Raw genomic sequence first — 16812 nt, 5'->3', positions numbered from 1 at the left:
AGAAGAAGGCTAGATATTCAATAGGCCCAGCAGTGTGTGTTGAACCTACCGAATATAGATCATAACTTTGTTACAGCTATTACGAATATTTATCATGTTAAGTGCTAATAAAACAATGTTAGGAACTATCAGTATCACAGCAAAGATATTCGTGCATTGTTTAAATATTTTAATGCCAAATAAAATCTTAGTAAAACAGATTTTAGCCAACTTTCTTGAAACACACTTCTTAACCAAATAAAATACCCACAAAATACATAATTGTACTAAGAATATTCCAGCATCTAAAATACAGCACTATGTAGACAGTTTGATCTGATATGGTGACATGGGCCACTGTCATTGGTCGGATTCGATTCAGTTTCAATTCAAAATTGAACTGTAAGCAATGTCATTGGTCGAATGCAATTCAGTTTCAATTCAAAATCAAAAAGTAACTTACAAGTTTGTTTCACAATGCGAAAACTAACAATATACAACTACCTTTGTTCACTGACTTTCTACATTATATGTCCAGTACAATTTGTAACTGAAATATGATTAAAACAGCGTACAATTTTCTATCCTTTTGGGGGACAGCACTCAACTTTAAGTTCTGTTGATTCAGTTCAAATGTTGGGAAGTTGTAATATCTTAAGTTTTACACTATTGGAAAGTTATATTTGTATTGTATGAAACCATCCTTTCTTACCCTCTATGTCATTTACAATAATATTGCTAAAATCCATATTCTTATCCTTAAATCCATAAAAATCCTTTCTGGTCTTAACTACAAGCCAGATTCTCTTACCATGATCTACTATCAGTACAATTAGCCAGGGTAACATACAATATTCATAACTCAGTCCAGCTCCAGTTATCTTTGAATGCCTCATTCTGTTGGTATCATCAAATATTGTTTGATAACTGTCCATTCAACAAGTTTCCCATCCCTGCAACTTTATACTACGAAAGGCAACATCTTTTTACCAGGTAAGATAAATTACTTCGAGCACTTGTCTGGGTTATAACCACCTTTTCACATTTTGTGATAGATAGTGCCACCTTTGTTACAATTTTGTATTTTTTGGCATCGCCTCAGGGGCGGAGCCCTTTAGTATACATTATGTCCAGGTTGGGCTTGAACAGTAGCTTATCTCTTCATGTTGCACATTTTAATCATGTAAAAATTGCCTTAATTCCAGTTTATATTTTGCCTAATTCCAGGACTAGTCCATCTGCAAACTACACATACAAAATGCAGGCAACATGGAGGTGAGTTATATATCATAACATGATGAATCAGCAGCGACTGTCTTCTCTTGTACCTCTATGTTCACCTAACCCCCTATTTCTTAAGTAGGCTTTCCTGATGTTACACAAGCCTATCATCAGTTTGGAAGATTCCATTGACACAAGGGGATGAGTGAATGGCAGAGGTGTAAGAGAAGACGCTTGGCCAGTGGTTGGTGGCTTCTAATCATGCACCTCTGTGCACAAATAACTCCCTATTTCTTAAGTAGACTTTCCCGATATTACACAAGCCCATCATCAGTTTGGAAGATTCCATTGACACAAGGGGGTTAGAGAGTGACAGAGGTGCAAGAGAAGATCAGTGGTTGGTGGCTTGTTGTCGTCAGTCTCAGACCATTTCGTACTTGTGCTGGTTGATGTTCCGAGCCAAGCAGCAGGCAAACAGCATTCCGATCACCTAGGTAACAGAGTAAACAACAGTAGTAGTAAATGGTTTATTTGGAAAAACACGATACAAATCGGCCAACAAACAAAATTTGTAAGTTACATTTGTAGGACAAATGCATATCAACAGAGAAGAGAGGTCTTCTGCTTGCCAAAGACTGACTAATCCATATAGCAGCCATCTATGTATACATGAGACCACTAAGCCTGGATGCCAGATTGTTGCCAGGGCCTATACAGGATACAGAATTTGACCACGGACATGCTTCACATAGACCCTGAGCTCAGCATCTAGCTAAGCGGTGTCTATGGTAAAATTTCCTTGAAGTCATGTTGGCCCTGGTACTGAGGAGCTGGCCTGTGTAGGCCCTGGAAACAGTCTGGCACCCAGACCACTGGTTGATGCTGGCCTACTACTAGACTATGACACCACCATGTCAGATGATATCTCAGGATCCATGGCTTACCTGGAAGAAGGCGATGCCCACAGCACTTCCCCCGATGATGCCCAGGTTGGAGTTGATGGCTCTCACCACCAGCTTGTAACAGCCCTGGACAACAAACCATTCTGTTATGTCAAGTAGACTAATGTTAATGTCCTTGATTTTATGGTCGGTTTTATTCCATGGCAGGTGGGAAAAGGAGGTTTTGTTGTAGATTTGCAGTCGAAACAAGACCCACACATTAATATTCACCCTATTTGAGTATTTCAGACCTTTTGCCCCGTCATCCTGCCTGTCAATCTTCCCCCACCCACAAGCTATCAACCTACTCAAACAGATACACAATCCCAGACTTTCCAGACAGAAAAATAACAGTGAGAAGAAAGCCCTTACCACAGTGTAGATGTCAGAAGTGGTGGAGTTGGTCAGTCCTTGGTGCACACACGTGTTCTGGTTCTTACAGCAGCTGAGAGGCACGTCGTTCTTCCCCGCGGCCCAAGGCTGCTTGAACCAGTCCGAGTACTCGTCCTTCCCACAGCACTTCAGCTGGACAAATAGGAAATACATCGTCAACTTTCCATCCACAGGACTAAATACAGTACACAAACTTCACGCCCAAGTTCATACTTCAGTATTATTCAACATTTCTTCACAGCCTAGGAAAAACATTACGTTACATTTCCAGCTTCCCAATTAATTGTAACTAAAACCCATTGACACTAGCCTTTTTTGGAAGTCAACCACTAGCAATGCCATGAAATTTGCATTTCAAACATTCTGAAACATTATAGTGTGCATTTTCAGGAGCAAATTTTATCAAATTTATTATATTAAAATACGTAACATATTTCTCCCTTCCCCAAAAGCAAACAGTCTTAAGGACTGGTCCGGATGATGCATTTCTACCTTCAGCCAAAATCTAAAGAAAAAAACAAAGCGAAAAGAAACAGAATCCTTACTTGCCAACCCTTTCTTTTTTTCAGGACTGAAATGAGAAAAATATTTCCCTAGCTTTAATAGTAAGATGACTTACCTGGCTCTGCAGATCATCCACCAGTTTGGCCTGGTCCTTGTCCTGAGTAGGGTTGTACCCAGAAAGCGCCTTGTCCAGACCTTCACTGAAACCATCCTGGAGCTGGTAGAGAAAAAAAAAAGATACATGTTTGAGGTTCTGTGGAGGGGATTGTATGATGTAATTTAATTGGGTATTACACCACTTCCCTAATACCTCTACAAACCTACTCCCAAATGGTTGAGAGAAAAAAATACATGTAGATAGGTTTTTGTGAATATATTACAATTGTAGCATTGTACGATGTAATTTAATCAGATATTACACCACTTCCCTAATTTCTTTACATACCTACATGTACTCCCAAATGTGGTGTCAATCAACTGTCAAAATCACTTCCCACCTATCATGTAACCAAAGCAGACAAGAATAAAAAGATAAAAACCCAAAAATCAGACACCAAAAACAATACTTTCACATAGTACCAAGAAGTAATGACCAGAATATAATAGTACCTTTACAGTTGTAGGAACACACATAGCACAGACCCCACACAGTATACCAACAGACCATACTGTTATTATTACCTTACCAAAACAGAGAAAAATGCCGGGGACATACCTTGGTTCTAAAGATGAATCCAGAGATGCCGGCAGCCAGCTCAGCCACAAAGATGATGAACAGGAAGAAGGAGTACTGTAGGAAAAGGTTTTTCATCTTAATCCACAGTACACCCATGCTGCTTGCACAGATTTTTCTCAATCCTAAGTATGTTACATGCCTCCATTACTTCTAACATTTAGTTGATACTAATAATGTTTTAAAAAATCCTTGGACATGTAAGCTAGCCAATAACAAAAGTGTTAAAAGAACATGAACATGAAAATGAAAGGAAGAAAACTGCTTAAACACTGAAAACACTGTTTTTAAATGTAAAAAGTACGCAATTCAGCCCATGGCTGCGATGTACTTTATCTGATCAAAATGATCGAATAAACCATTCATTCATTCATTCATTCAAATACAAAGACTTCCATTGAAACACAAAATCACGACCATACTATAGCATGTCTAGAACATGAGATACAACACAAATGTTCTGCTGCAGTACCAAAGCAAGCTATTGGGAGATCGAAAGTCTTATGATTTTCAGTTTGTGTTACACCTTCCAACACACCACAAATAATAAATCCAATCTACTCACAGTTCTTGAGTATTTTTATTGACCAACAGACAGACACAGAGACAATCACACACACACAGACACACACCCACAAACTGGCTAGAATATAACCTCCTTGACAGAGGTAAACATTAAAACGAACAAATACTCACGATGTACAGCAGGACGGTGTTGCCCTTCGCGGTGGCGTAGCAGCCCAGGAATCCGAGCAGGACGATGAAGCCGCCCACACCGATCAGTACGTACGGGGCGCTGGTGAAGTTAGTGGTAGACAGCTGAAGGTACTTCTCCATTCCCAACTTTCCCCAGATTCCAACCACTAACATCAGGATGCCAGTAGCCTGGAGAGTGGGAACATGACAAAACACTAGGAAAATATTCAACACAACTTATAATATCCAGGGCTCAAAATCCCACCTGTATGTGCAGGTTATACATGTATTTTATACGCAGGTAAAGTGGGTTTACATACTTGGCATACGTGACGGTCACTTACTGGATTTTTATTTGTGTATTGACTGATTCCAGCTACTTTTTGAACAATACTTGTTTAAACCTCCTTGATGAAATGTAACAAATTATGCAATGGTTTCTAGTTTTTAGTATGATCATATATTTACTTCTAAGTGGTACATGTACAGGTAAAATTTGTTTGGGGCAAGTAATTTTCATTTTCACCAGTGCATGGATGCTGAAAAAGTATTTCAAGCCGATTATGTGAAACATTTACTAAAACTTACTCCTGCATGTCAACTTTTGATGTGCAACGTATTTGTAACAGACTATGGCTACCCAGAGTACATTTGTACTACTGTGAATTGTGAAACTTTCACGGCAGTTTTATTTTCGTGGTGACTGAAGTGTTTCAAATTCAACACTGTGAAAACCTTGTTTCACTCCCACCTCAAAATAAAACCATGGCAAAATTTGCATGATTTACATTACCTAGGGCAATACCATTGTTGTACGAGAGGGGTGTATGCCTACAGAGGAGGTATGCCTACAGTGTATGCCTACAGAGGATTACTCCTGCATGTCAACTTTTGATGTGCAACGTATTTGTAACAGACTATGGCTACCCAGAGTACATTTGTACTACTGTGAATTGTGAAACTTTCACGGCAGTTTTATTTTCGTGGTGACTGAAGTGTTTCAAATTCAACACTGTGAAAACCTTGTTTCACTCCCACCTCAAAATAAAACCATGGCAAAATTTGCATGATTTACATTACCTAGGGCAATACCATTGTTGTACGAGAGGGGTGTATGCCTACAGAGGAGGCTGGTACAATCAGTGCATGTCCCATGACTCTCATGTGAGCGTACAACATGTCATTATACAGTCAGTAACTGGGCGACAATTCTGCCATTGCCAGAGGCCAGAAAACACTCATTGGTCTTACAAGCATTTTTGCCAAATGCTATGACTATGAGTACTATAAACAGAGCTAGCAAAAAAAAAATTACACACTTTGCTTTATTGCCGGTAGCCCTGAGAACTTATTTTAAAGCAAAAATTTGTTAATTTCTTCAAACAGTAATGTATTCTGTGTCTGTACCGTTGGTAACAGGCCCTCCGGTGATAACAAAGTTTCTAATCTAATGAGTTTTATGTAATCTTTTACCCCACTATCCTAGTATTATGTACTGGGTAAAAAAATGATCATTTTTCTAATCTCATATGATTTTCAGAATTGTCTAAACTTTGTATCGACTTTGCATGATACAGTGTATCATTGATTTATAAATCAGATTATTGTACCTTTTCTACTTAAAATATAAGGAAGGAGGAATGTCTTAACCCCTTCTGAATTCATAAATTAAACTCCCATGTGTCATTTGTGTTTGTAATATTTTATGTGTGGGACACAACACCAGCAACAGCTGCCTGTGTTCCACGTGTATTGTATCGTTGCAATTTCAATAAATCAAATCATATCACACACACAACCCAGAAGTTGCAGAACATTTCAATTCAGAACATACTTTACACCTATGTAAAGTGATAACCTTTACTTCAATGCGGTATGTTTTTCTTTGCCTGAATTGATTGTAATGTCTATGTGCCTCCTGTCACGTACAAGTAGCAGACGGGATTTGTCTGGGGAGTTTTCATGAAAACAAGATCTCTGGGAGAAGAAATGGTTTATTCAATAAATTTATCACTGTTACATGCATTCTAATACAGTCAATGCACTGAATAAAGTTGGAAGAGGTTACACTGCAATTGAGGCAAGGACGTGGAATATAATGCTTTTTGTCTGGTTATTGCTGCCTGAATTTGTGGGAGGGCCATTTTGTTGCAGGAGAGAAAGGGGATTTCACGGTGATTTAAATTTTCAGTTCAGTATTCAGAAGCCACACAAGGAAGGCACATTCAAAACCCCGAAAATGAAACACAGGACTCAAAATCCCTTTTTCTGCATATCTACACTGGTGCAGGCAATGTTGAAAATTACCTGCACCAGACAAAGTTAACTACCTGCACCACTCATGGGTTTTCATCCATATGGTAAAACAGAAGGCCCATTTACCTATTACCTGGCATCATTGTCACTTACATAACACAATTTACATACTAGTACTCCAAATTTAGCATTGTGTTAATGACTGCGCATGTCCAACAGCAATTTTGGACAGTAAATCTTGTCATAATCTAATTCTGCACCTCTTTGTACACAAGACAAATCAACACATGCATTAGTCATGTAAACAGATTACTGTTGTATCCGGACGTCACCTAAGTGTGGATACAATAAACAAGCATGTGTGATAAACATAGTAATGCAATAATAGGCCATGTACATTGAACAAAGGGCAAACATGACTTCACAAATTACCATATTGTAAGGCCAAAACAATGGAGTTCCCAAGCTAGTCATGTTATTTGAAAGCCCCTTTATAATTAGAAGTCACATGGCATGTATTCTAATGTTGTTGTTTCATTTTCTTTCTTTTTTTCCGCTAATATAATTTACATTCTGTTCCTTTGTTTCCTGCAAATTTTCTGAGAACCACTTGCACATGACAGCTGTCGTCATCAAAGACACGACAAAAAAAATATCGGGATGCGTTTTCAGTTTATTTTTTGAGGCTATGCACTTCCATAAGCTTTCCTGCTAGCATTTAATCTTCTTTATGAAGGAAAAATAAACAAGTCTAATGAGTCCAAGGCTAGGAAAAAACCGGCGCACAAACTGAGTATTCTAGACAAAGCCGGATGTCCTCCATCTTGAAAATTTTCCACGCCAAAAATAAGAGCTCACTTTTCGCACCGAAGACTTGCCTGTTGGTGTATAGCCTTGAGTATTACAAACAGCAGATTTGATTTATATATCTGATTTCAGGGAGCAAAACCCAGACAAGATTGCGAGCAAAGATTGAGCCAATAATTTGTTCAAAACGTCATCACATAATCACTCACAGCAAACCGCACTGCAGTAGGAATGAAAAAAAATCGAAAGCCGGCGACTCACCCAAAAGATGAAGTTAAAAATCATCAGGATTGTCTTCAGACACGCCACCATGGGCTTGGTCTGCATCCTCTTCGACATCTTGCCGTCCTTTTCCGTCTCAGGCATCAGAAAATCTCAGCAGAAACGCGGAAAGCAACAAATTTATACCCTGCCAACGTCAGGCTTGAGCTTCTAATTCACTAGTAGGGACAGACCACTGCCAATTTGGGGTGGTGTGGAAATAGTACCCAAATTTAGAGTAGATAAAGCTCAATTTTATTTCATGATTGAAAATCTCTAGTAAATGAATCAATAAGGCAAAAGATATTATCGTAAAAAGAACAACTGTCAATACGTTTTTTTAAGGGAAAATTAATACACCATTTAGGACAACTTTTTGAACTGTCCCTAATGAACATCACATGATTGTGTTGTGTTACGTCATGTTTCCTGAGTGGAATCGACCAATCCTATGTATATAGTTTTTCTATATATTTGATTCCACACAAAGGAATATTTCAAGTTGAAAAGACCTAATGAAATACAATTATAAATAAGACATACACGTTGTGCGCCGCTGCTATTTGCTTTCTGAAAGTTTAGAATAGTTTTTGACGTTACAAAATTGAAATATACTGAGCCCCCCTCTAATTAAATAGGCTAACCGTCTGCACTTTCACCTTTGACACGTGCAGGAATATAAAGCCTGAATCCGTAAAATATAGTCCTTTCAGACACAGTTCATGCCTCAATTAACATTCCGAAAGGGGATGGGCATGGGCGTAACCAAGGACATTATATAGGGACCTTGGTGTAACACAGTTTTCCTAAGCTTCAGCAAGGAGGTTAAAATCCTAAAGCAGAGAGGCTGACGAAAATTCAACCTCCTTGTTCCCTGCGCAGGGTAAGATGCTCTCCAAGACCGATATATATGCTCAAATATAGCTCACTGGCTACTGATTTCTTATCAATGTTGATAACAACATTCCTTGAAGAAGAGAAATTACCAAATTTGAACTAGCCGTGCCGAGTACTAAGTAAGGAAGCCACTTTTGTATATAAAGGCTTTTATATAGGCTAATGTAACGTTACAGCAACTAGTATAAAATCTCAAATTTAGTAAACGTTTTCAGTATAATTTACCCATCATGTTAATCTGCCCAAGGCATGTTTTAGGGTTTGAAAACCAACTTTTGAAAGTCAATATTTTTTGTAGTCTAAAGGTTGTCTACATACTAACACAGTAAGTCGAAACAGTACCATCCCAATGTATTAAATCGACATTCATGGAGCAAAATGCAATGTTGGGTATTGAGAACTCTTTGAATATTTGTAAAGGAGGGATACAAATTACAATACGGGGTTAGAACTCATTCTTACAATTTTTTTTTATTCTCTGTTTAGGAAGACTGTAAGCCATTTAGAATCCCTGAGAAGGATCATCTTCCACCATGCATCTCAAAAGCTTGGCAGCAAGTTTTGCAACCAGGATATCCCAGCAGAGTGCCTCTGTATCCAGGAACATTACCGCACAACGTTATGCCCACATGCAAACTTTTCCAAAGCTCTGCAGCATCAGACATGCACGGTTACTGACTCCGACACAAAGCGTACTTGCAAGTCGTACAAGATTGTTGAGCACGTCTACTTGTGTGAAGTCCAGGTCTCACATAGAGAAGAAGGCAACAGGAGTCCCTGTCTCTGTGACCAAGTTTGTGCAACATGAGGACCACCTAGAGCTGGAAGTTAAAGGGGCCAAACTCAAGCTGAACTACGTCTGGCTAAGGGACCATTGCAGGTTAGACTGTTTTATAATGACCAGCTTTTTATTATATTAATATGCTATGGTGAGCAATACCCACTTGATTGTACATACCTAGCTGCTGCTATGCTACGTGCCTGCAAAGCTGGGGTGTTATGGATAATGGCAGTTATACTGGCTATATATTATTTTTTTTATATAGATACAAATAACAAAATCTTAACAAATTACAATGTGTGAAAATAATATTACTAGTAGTTAGTTATGAATGTACATGTATAGGGGAGGTTGCTTTAACTTTAATTTGCGAATAAAATCAACAATGATATTGTCATTTTCAGGACTGGAGACAGTATCAACCACCTAACCCAGCAGCGTATGGTGGACACTTTCCTGATCGAGCCCGACATTCAGCCGGTAAATGTGGCTATCCAAGAGGGAACACTGAACCTTACATGTAAGTGTTACAGTACAGGTGTATCATCGAATCATTAAGAAGAATCCTTCAAACTGTCATCCTTATCTGCCACTACGTATGTATACCTAATGCCCCAGTGTCGCACATTAGCCAATCATGGCCTCCTAAACACTGCCAAACTCCAGTCCCAACCATGGTTAGGAGTAGGTTGAGAGTAACGTTGGCTGTGGTTGGCTACTGTTCTGCTGCTGCTATATATACATGTAGTAATGTTTTATTTTGTTCAGGTATAGGTATACACCTTGACCTGTACCTAAATAGTTTTACAGGTACTGGTATTAGGAACACTGCCCTATAATACTATGTATCTGCCAACCATTGTTTTACACATGCACACATTATGTATTTTCAAGTGTTTTATGCTGCAATCATCAGTTCTTGTTGCTTGTCTCTTTAGGGCCTGATGGCCACCAATCAGAGTACGAGCTGGACTGGTTGCTTAGCAACACCTATGAAGGGAAGCAGCACATCCAGACAACCTGGGAGCCCCTGCTGTGGAACGTGGAAACCCTGTCAGCTTCTCCCAAACCCAGCGTCTTGTACCAGGACTATCTGTCAGATGATGAACAGCTGGCCAAGTTGCTGCACTACCTGTTGAAGTACGGCTTTGCATTTGTGGAAGAAGCTCCAGTAACACTGGAAGCAACATTGGTTTGTAGAGATTTTCTTTTTTCATGAACAAAATTTGCTTTGTACGGACTGATTGCAAACAGTTTTTGGTTTTCAATTCTGAGTAAAATTTGTGGAAGACTGAAACAGGTTTGAACTGTAATTTCCAACACAACAAATTGGACTAAAAAATTTCAGTCTAATAATTATTTGTACAGTGTTTGAAATTACAGTTATAACCTCTTTCAAATGCAGTTCTACTGTGGAGTAGAAGCTGGAGTATGCATTGATACTATGAATTTTGAAACTTTTGCAGTCATGGTTTTATTTTGAAGAGGAAAAGGGAGGTTTTTCCAGTGATATAAATTCACAGTTGAAACAATTTTGTGTTACAAAAGTCAAAAGGAAGAGAGTCAAAAGTAAGAAATTGTAGTAGAGAGGTCACTGCAAAAACTGCAGAAAATATAATGACTGACTAAGTTAAAGAATTTACGTGCTGTATCTGATGCATTCTCGCTACACCTTTATTTTGCATTGAGAAATCTAGCAGAACAATTCTTCTAACTTGTTCACGATCACTTTTTTCACATTGAAAAGGCGGCAGCCGAGAGAATCTGTCAAATCCGGGAGACGTTCTTCGGTCGTTTCTGGTGCTTCACCTCTGACCTGGAGCGACACGACACGGCGTACACAGCGGAGGCTCTAGGAGCACACACGGACACCACGTACCTGAACGAACCGTCAGGGTAAGGCAAATACCAGATGCAGCTTCTGTATGCTTTCTTTACAGAGAACTTTATTGCATGACAATTGGACATCGTACAATATACATACGGCAAAGAAACAAACTAATGAACATAATATATAGTACAGAAAAAGGTATATAATTTAACATCCTTATTACTGACAAAGAAGCAACAAGGGCTAAGGTCTTTGATATAGTTCAATGGAGTGAGGCTAATGATTTTTGTGGGTTTTTTTCTAATAACAAAGCCATCTTTTTTAAAACCCAGTGTTATTTGTGGAACACTCTTTCTAGAAGGTCCCATTGTGTACAAAATGTATGTCAACATGGTCATTATTGTGTAAAACATGAAGCAACCTTAGGTAATTTAAAGCAGCCTTAACATGCATGCCTTCTTGACTTATGGCCTTACTTCAGCTGTTATTGATTTTGATCTTGGAATGTTTAAGATCTTAAGCTACAGACAAGGATTTTGTTTTGATGCAATTGATCATTTTAGTACTTAATCTTTTTCTACACAGCAGACTTTCTGTTCCATTGTCTCCGGTCAACAAAACCCGAGTATCATGTATGTTGAAAAATATAGCATAACATAGGACATAGTCTCTTATAGCATTGTATTTTCTTTTTCATACAATGTTATTTGTACTTGCAAGTAGCCCTTGGGCATGCATGTGCAATAAACTTATTTATAAGAAGCATGCTTCAACTGAAATACAGCTACAGTAAAACTGTAATTCACATAAGAAGCGCTGTTATTACAGAATAAAGAATTGATAATATTGTATGTAAGTCTGTTGATATGACAGGACTTTCTGTTCAAAACTTCTCCATTGCTAGTACACAGTTCCCTCTTGTCCATCTGTCTTTCACAAATGATTATTGCCAAATGAATATAGATACCTTGTCAACCCAGTGTGCAGGTCTTCCACAAAATGGAACATGTAGGCGAGGGAGGAGCCACGCTGCTCGTTGATGGCTTCCATGCGGCTGAGCGGCTACGGCGGGAAGATCCGGAGGGCTTTGATATCCTGTCGTCTGTGTCAGTCCCACACCACTACCTGGAGCCTGGAGTACACACTACCGGGGTGGGACCTGTACTGGAGCTAGAGCCAGGGGCTGGCAAGGAGCTCAAGCTGATCAGGTTTGTGATTAATCTACTGCTAGGCCAATCAGATCGCTTTCTAAGCACTGTAACGTACCCTGATTGGCCAACTGAAAGGTCTCCCCACTGATTGGCCGACTTAGAGGTTCCAACCGATTGGGCAACTGTAGGTCCGGGTCTCCACTGATTGACCAACTGATCATGAGAAGTCCTCACTGATTCGCCAACTAAAAGAGGCCCCCACTGATTGGATGACTGAGAGGTTCACTCTAATTGGTCAAATAAGAGGTCACTACTGATTGGCCAACTTTGGGATTTGTCACATAGGGTGATGGACAGTGAGAATTTGTGTTACAGAGAGTTTTTCTTCTTCTATAAGGTACAACATGCATGACAGAGCATGTCTGGACACTGTACCAATGGAGGATGTCAGTCGCTGGTACTCTGCACTTAGGAAACTCACCAGGTTCATCAGGGATCCAGCCTCCGAATACTGGGTCCCTCTCAAACCAGGTAACCTCATATCTTCAACTTTCATCCATGTTGGTAAAAGTCATTATTAAACAGCTTTAAACTGTAATTTCTATCACAAAAAAATTGGACTTCTTTAGACTCCAGTCTTTATCAAGAAATAAGCAATCCACCGCTTTTGTGATGTCACATTATGCTCAGTGAGCATTGGATCAAAAGAAGCAGATAGATTGTGGGCAGCCCCCATCTCTGCTGAGGACAAAGTGAAAATCGTAACCATCCCTCAACATAGATGGAGGAGATGGGGCACAAACTTTCTGCTCATAACTTATTGGAGTTGTCACTCACTCACTCACTCACTCACTCACTCACTCACTCACTCACTCACTCACTCACTCACTCACTCACTCCTATCCAGTTTAGTGTATTTCTACAGCCAAAATCTTGGGAGCAGACTAAAGCTAACATGCCTAAACCAAAACTATTGCAGACGATATATTTGTGGAAAACATGCACACTTCTCACTCAAATTGACTGTTTTGTTCTTTTTGTTTTCAGGTCAAATCTTGCTGACTTATAACTGGCGGGTCCTACACGGGCGATCGGCCTTCACGGGGCGACGGAGGGTCTCGGGCTGCTACCTGCCCAGGGATGATGTCATCAGCAGGGCAAGGGTTCTCAAGGTCATATAACAGAATGTCAAGGTCATACAGAAGAAAGACCGTAGAACAACTGAATAAGATTCTGGAGAATGTACGTTGTATTGTTACTGTTTAGATAAGTAACAAAAATATGCTACATCAGAATGATGTAAGTCTAGGCACAAGATTTTTTTTCAAAGTTGTTTTTTCAGATGTTCTTTTTCTTTTAGTACACAAAAATGTACTATGTTCTAATAAGTGTCATGGTGCATCCGAGGCTTTTCACATCTTTTACAGCCATAAGCTGAATTGATTTTCTTTGTGAGGGTTGGTGAAGAAAACATCTTATCTTAAAAATAAGAAAGTTATTTATAACAGAAATTGAAATTTCTTGAATAATAAATTGTTATGCTTTAATCCAGTTTGTTTTCTCTATTAATTTATTACATTTTTCATTCTGTATTGTACCAGCTATATTTACTTAAGTGTAAGTTAGGAACAATGTTACAATGTCTGTATGCTACAGCGAAAATCTTCACAGCAGAAACTTGCAATTGGTTGTCCAAACTCAGTCACTTTATCAATTTTCCTTTGTAAAGTTACACACGATCTAAAAATGTCACCCTTTTTTAACAATAATGCACCTCAGTACATTAACGACTTGAAGTATATAGGTAGGTCTTGGGAGACAAAGGCCAAAGGTTGATTATGGGCCTCCTGGCAGCTGTCCTTGGTACTGAAGCAGAACTTTTGGTTTCAGTATCTTTTGTTCTGGTCTTGCTATGGTCTCGATTTTTGGTGGACAGTTACCTGTTTTCACATGTTTCGTCTGGTATTGAGTGTTGTGGTGCATCTAAGAGCTTTTACTTCTTGTGCATCCATAAGCTCCGTTGGTTGTTTTTGATGGAAAAAAAGTCAATGTTTAGTTTATTTTGCATTTATAGGTATTTTTAAAAAGCTACAAAGTTATCTATTACACATACAGGAAATTAGAATTCCGAGAAAAAAAATTGTTATGCCTGAATCCAGTTTGTTCGGTCTAAATTACTATAAGTGTAAGCCTGAATGCAGCAAGAACATTGTAACAATCCAGTTCCCGTGATTCCCACAAGACTCTTCCAACAATCCCAGAGCGTTTTGTGTTTTGTTTGGAAAGATTCCAAGTGTCTAAATCTTTGTATCCCGAGGGTCTATAGTCCTTAAACCCTTTGTGTACCTTCAGAGTCAGTTTGACTGCTGACTGACCCCCCCCCCCCCAGTAAATCAGATTTTAACTGTATAAAATATAAAATACATACAAACATACAGAGAAAGGTCGTCTGTCCCGAGTTTTAGAATTAAATTGTGCTTTTTTTCTCCGGGTAGCAAGCTGCATGCACGGTACCTGTGCGCGCTCGAAATGCCACCTACACATTTCCAGGTTAGTGCAGGTAAAATTCGGGATTTGCAGATATTTCCAATGTCTAGGCTAAGGCTTCAGTGTAGCACATGGATGATAGTGACAATATATATCACGCTAATACAGAAAGATCAAAACAGTGCTTCATAGGGAAATCAGCTTCCAATGCTTTTCTTACCACTCACCAAGAATAATAGAAATCCATTCATTTCTATCGGAATTTTATTGAATTGTTCAACAGTTAGACTTCTAATTACAATCACTTTGTGGCCAATGCAAAAGCATGCATGGTAACCTCCTTGTCAGAGTATGATGTTTGAAACCTCAACTTTAGACAAAATGAGCAGCTATCACACGAAATGTAGTCGGATGACATGGCCAGTTTTCAAATGTTTTCATTCAGGCACAAGCCAAGATAGACACAGCCACATAAAACCAGTGTGTCTGACCAAGCTATCATGCAAACGTTCACATAACTATGTGTACTTTCTGTCACTTGCAGCTGTACCCTGTGATTTCCAACCATGTGATCCTGCTGGCTAAAACTGAGATGAACTGTCGGTGTGACATGAAAGGCCGTTGTGTAGTTGTGGTGTTTGCATATTTTACGATGTCCAAAGCCACTGGAGAGACTATGAGGAGGACGGCCAGTATCCACCTCACCAACTTCACCTGAAAGGGCATGAATAGACCATAGTACAAATTTTGGCACTGATTTGAAAAAAATAATCTTGAATAATGCATTTGTGTGAAATCTTCACATTTTCAGTTTCACAATTATATTGTTTCCAATATTGTGTCATAGACACACGGGATTAACAACCAAATCACAGTCCCTATTGCCCGAAACTTCGGGAGTACCCTTACTTTTATTTGACACCTTCTATGTGAGTCAATGGCTTTGAATTTAAATTGCCATTTTTCACATTGCTCCGCATCTACCATGAGTTGGAAAACTACAATTTAGATAACTGTGTACTCACATCGCCGGATGTATGTCGATGGAGGAGGACCGGTGAGGCCACGGTCACCCTTCTGTCCCTTAGAGCCAGTGTAGCCACGGTATCCCTTCGGACCGACTGGGCCCAGGTCCCCCTTCTCTCCCTTTGGACCAGGCAATCCACGATCACCATTCGGACCGACTGGGCCCAGGTCACCCTTCTGTCCAGGAACGGTGAGGCCGCGATCACCTTTCTGTCCTTTGTGACCACAGGAACCCCTAGGACCAGCTCGGCCCAGGCCACCCTTTTGTCCAGGAGTACCTCTTGCACCCTGATAGTATGAAACATAATAACATTTTTATTTCTTTAAAAAAAAAGAAATTAGAAAAACGAGATATGAAAACTGCAAAATCTGCTGCAGTACCATTGAAAGCTGCTAGGAGGCCCAATAATCAAACTTCTTCATTTGCCCTCATGACATCACACAAACCAAAATGATTACTAGTATCATACAGATCCATCCACTGTAAAACTGTATGTAGACCATTATCGATATGCAGTCCACGCAAACACCCAAACTCCCCAAAAGGCACTGAATACATTACTCATTGGCGCATTGCATAATCATTTTGGGTTTTGCACACAATATATTTGAACCATTTACGTACTTGCCCCCGCAAATTACAACATTCCTGACTTCTACAATGTTTTTTTTTTTTCAAACACTCCGTGAAACTGACCAAGTGCGCTTTTCTGTGTCACCTCCCCGCAACTGGGGCCTGCATAGAACACCGGGCAGATTTAAACCACGCCACGGGTAAGGTCTAGGGGCGGAGATATCGCCTTCGGTTCTGTATCTCTTCATCCTAAATAGGCATATAACGCCTACCT

At 39.5% G+C, this 16812-nt stretch overlaps 2 protein-coding genes across 4 annotated transcripts; one reads left to right on the top strand and one right to left on the bottom strand.

Annotated features, from left to right (window-relative positions):
* Positions 1-152: 152 nt before the first annotated feature.
* On the bottom strand, positions 153-8012 carry LOC109477859 (tetraspanin-7-like). Its single transcript, XM_019779298.1, has 7 exons — positions 7792-8012; positions 4468-4656; positions 3754-3828; positions 3154-3255; positions 2514-2666; positions 2145-2228; positions 153-1690 (listed from the first exon to the last, which is right to left on the bottom strand). Exons 1-7 carry the CDS (start codon positions 7894-7896, stop codon positions 1622-1624), a joined length of 777 nt encoding a protein of 258 aa, XP_019634857.1. The 5' UTR covers positions 7897-8012; the 3' UTR covers positions 153-1621.
* A 438-nt stretch (positions 8013-8450) lies between these two features.
* LOC109477774 (trimethyllysine dioxygenase, mitochondrial-like) lies at positions 8451-13807 on the top strand. Of its 3 annotated transcripts, none has more exons than XM_019779161.1 (8): positions 8451-8674; positions 9208-9568; positions 9874-9989; positions 10408-10661; positions 11217-11365; positions 12281-12508; positions 12849-12982; positions 13499-13807. In XM_019779161.1, exons 2-8 carry the CDS (start codon positions 9222-9224, stop codon positions 13630-13632), a joined length of 1362 nt encoding a protein of 453 aa, XP_019634720.1. In that variant the 5' UTR covers positions 8451-8674; positions 9208-9221; the 3' UTR covers positions 13633-13807. The 3 variants fall into 3 exon arrangements, with proteins under 3 accessions (XP_019634720.1, XP_019634717.1, XP_019634718.1); XM_019779158.1 differs by having other exon boundaries at positions 9175-9568; positions 13499-13806; XM_019779159.1 differs by lacking the exon at positions 8451-8674 and adding an exon at positions 8738-8807 and having other exon boundaries at positions 9175-9568.
* The last annotated feature ends 3005 nt before the right edge of the window (positions 13808-16812 follow it).

This window comes from Branchiostoma belcheri, unplaced genomic scaffold (genome assembly GCF_001625305.1).
Source record: "Branchiostoma belcheri isolate BF01 breed outbred unplaced genomic scaffold, Haploidv18h27 scaffold41, whole genome shotgun sequence".
In the NCBI taxonomy this organism is placed as follows: Eukaryota; Metazoa; Chordata; class Leptocardii; order Amphioxiformes; family Branchiostomatidae; genus Branchiostoma; species Branchiostoma belcheri.
Note: the sequence above shows the minus strand (reverse complement) of the source record. Positions and strands in the feature narration are given on the sequence as shown.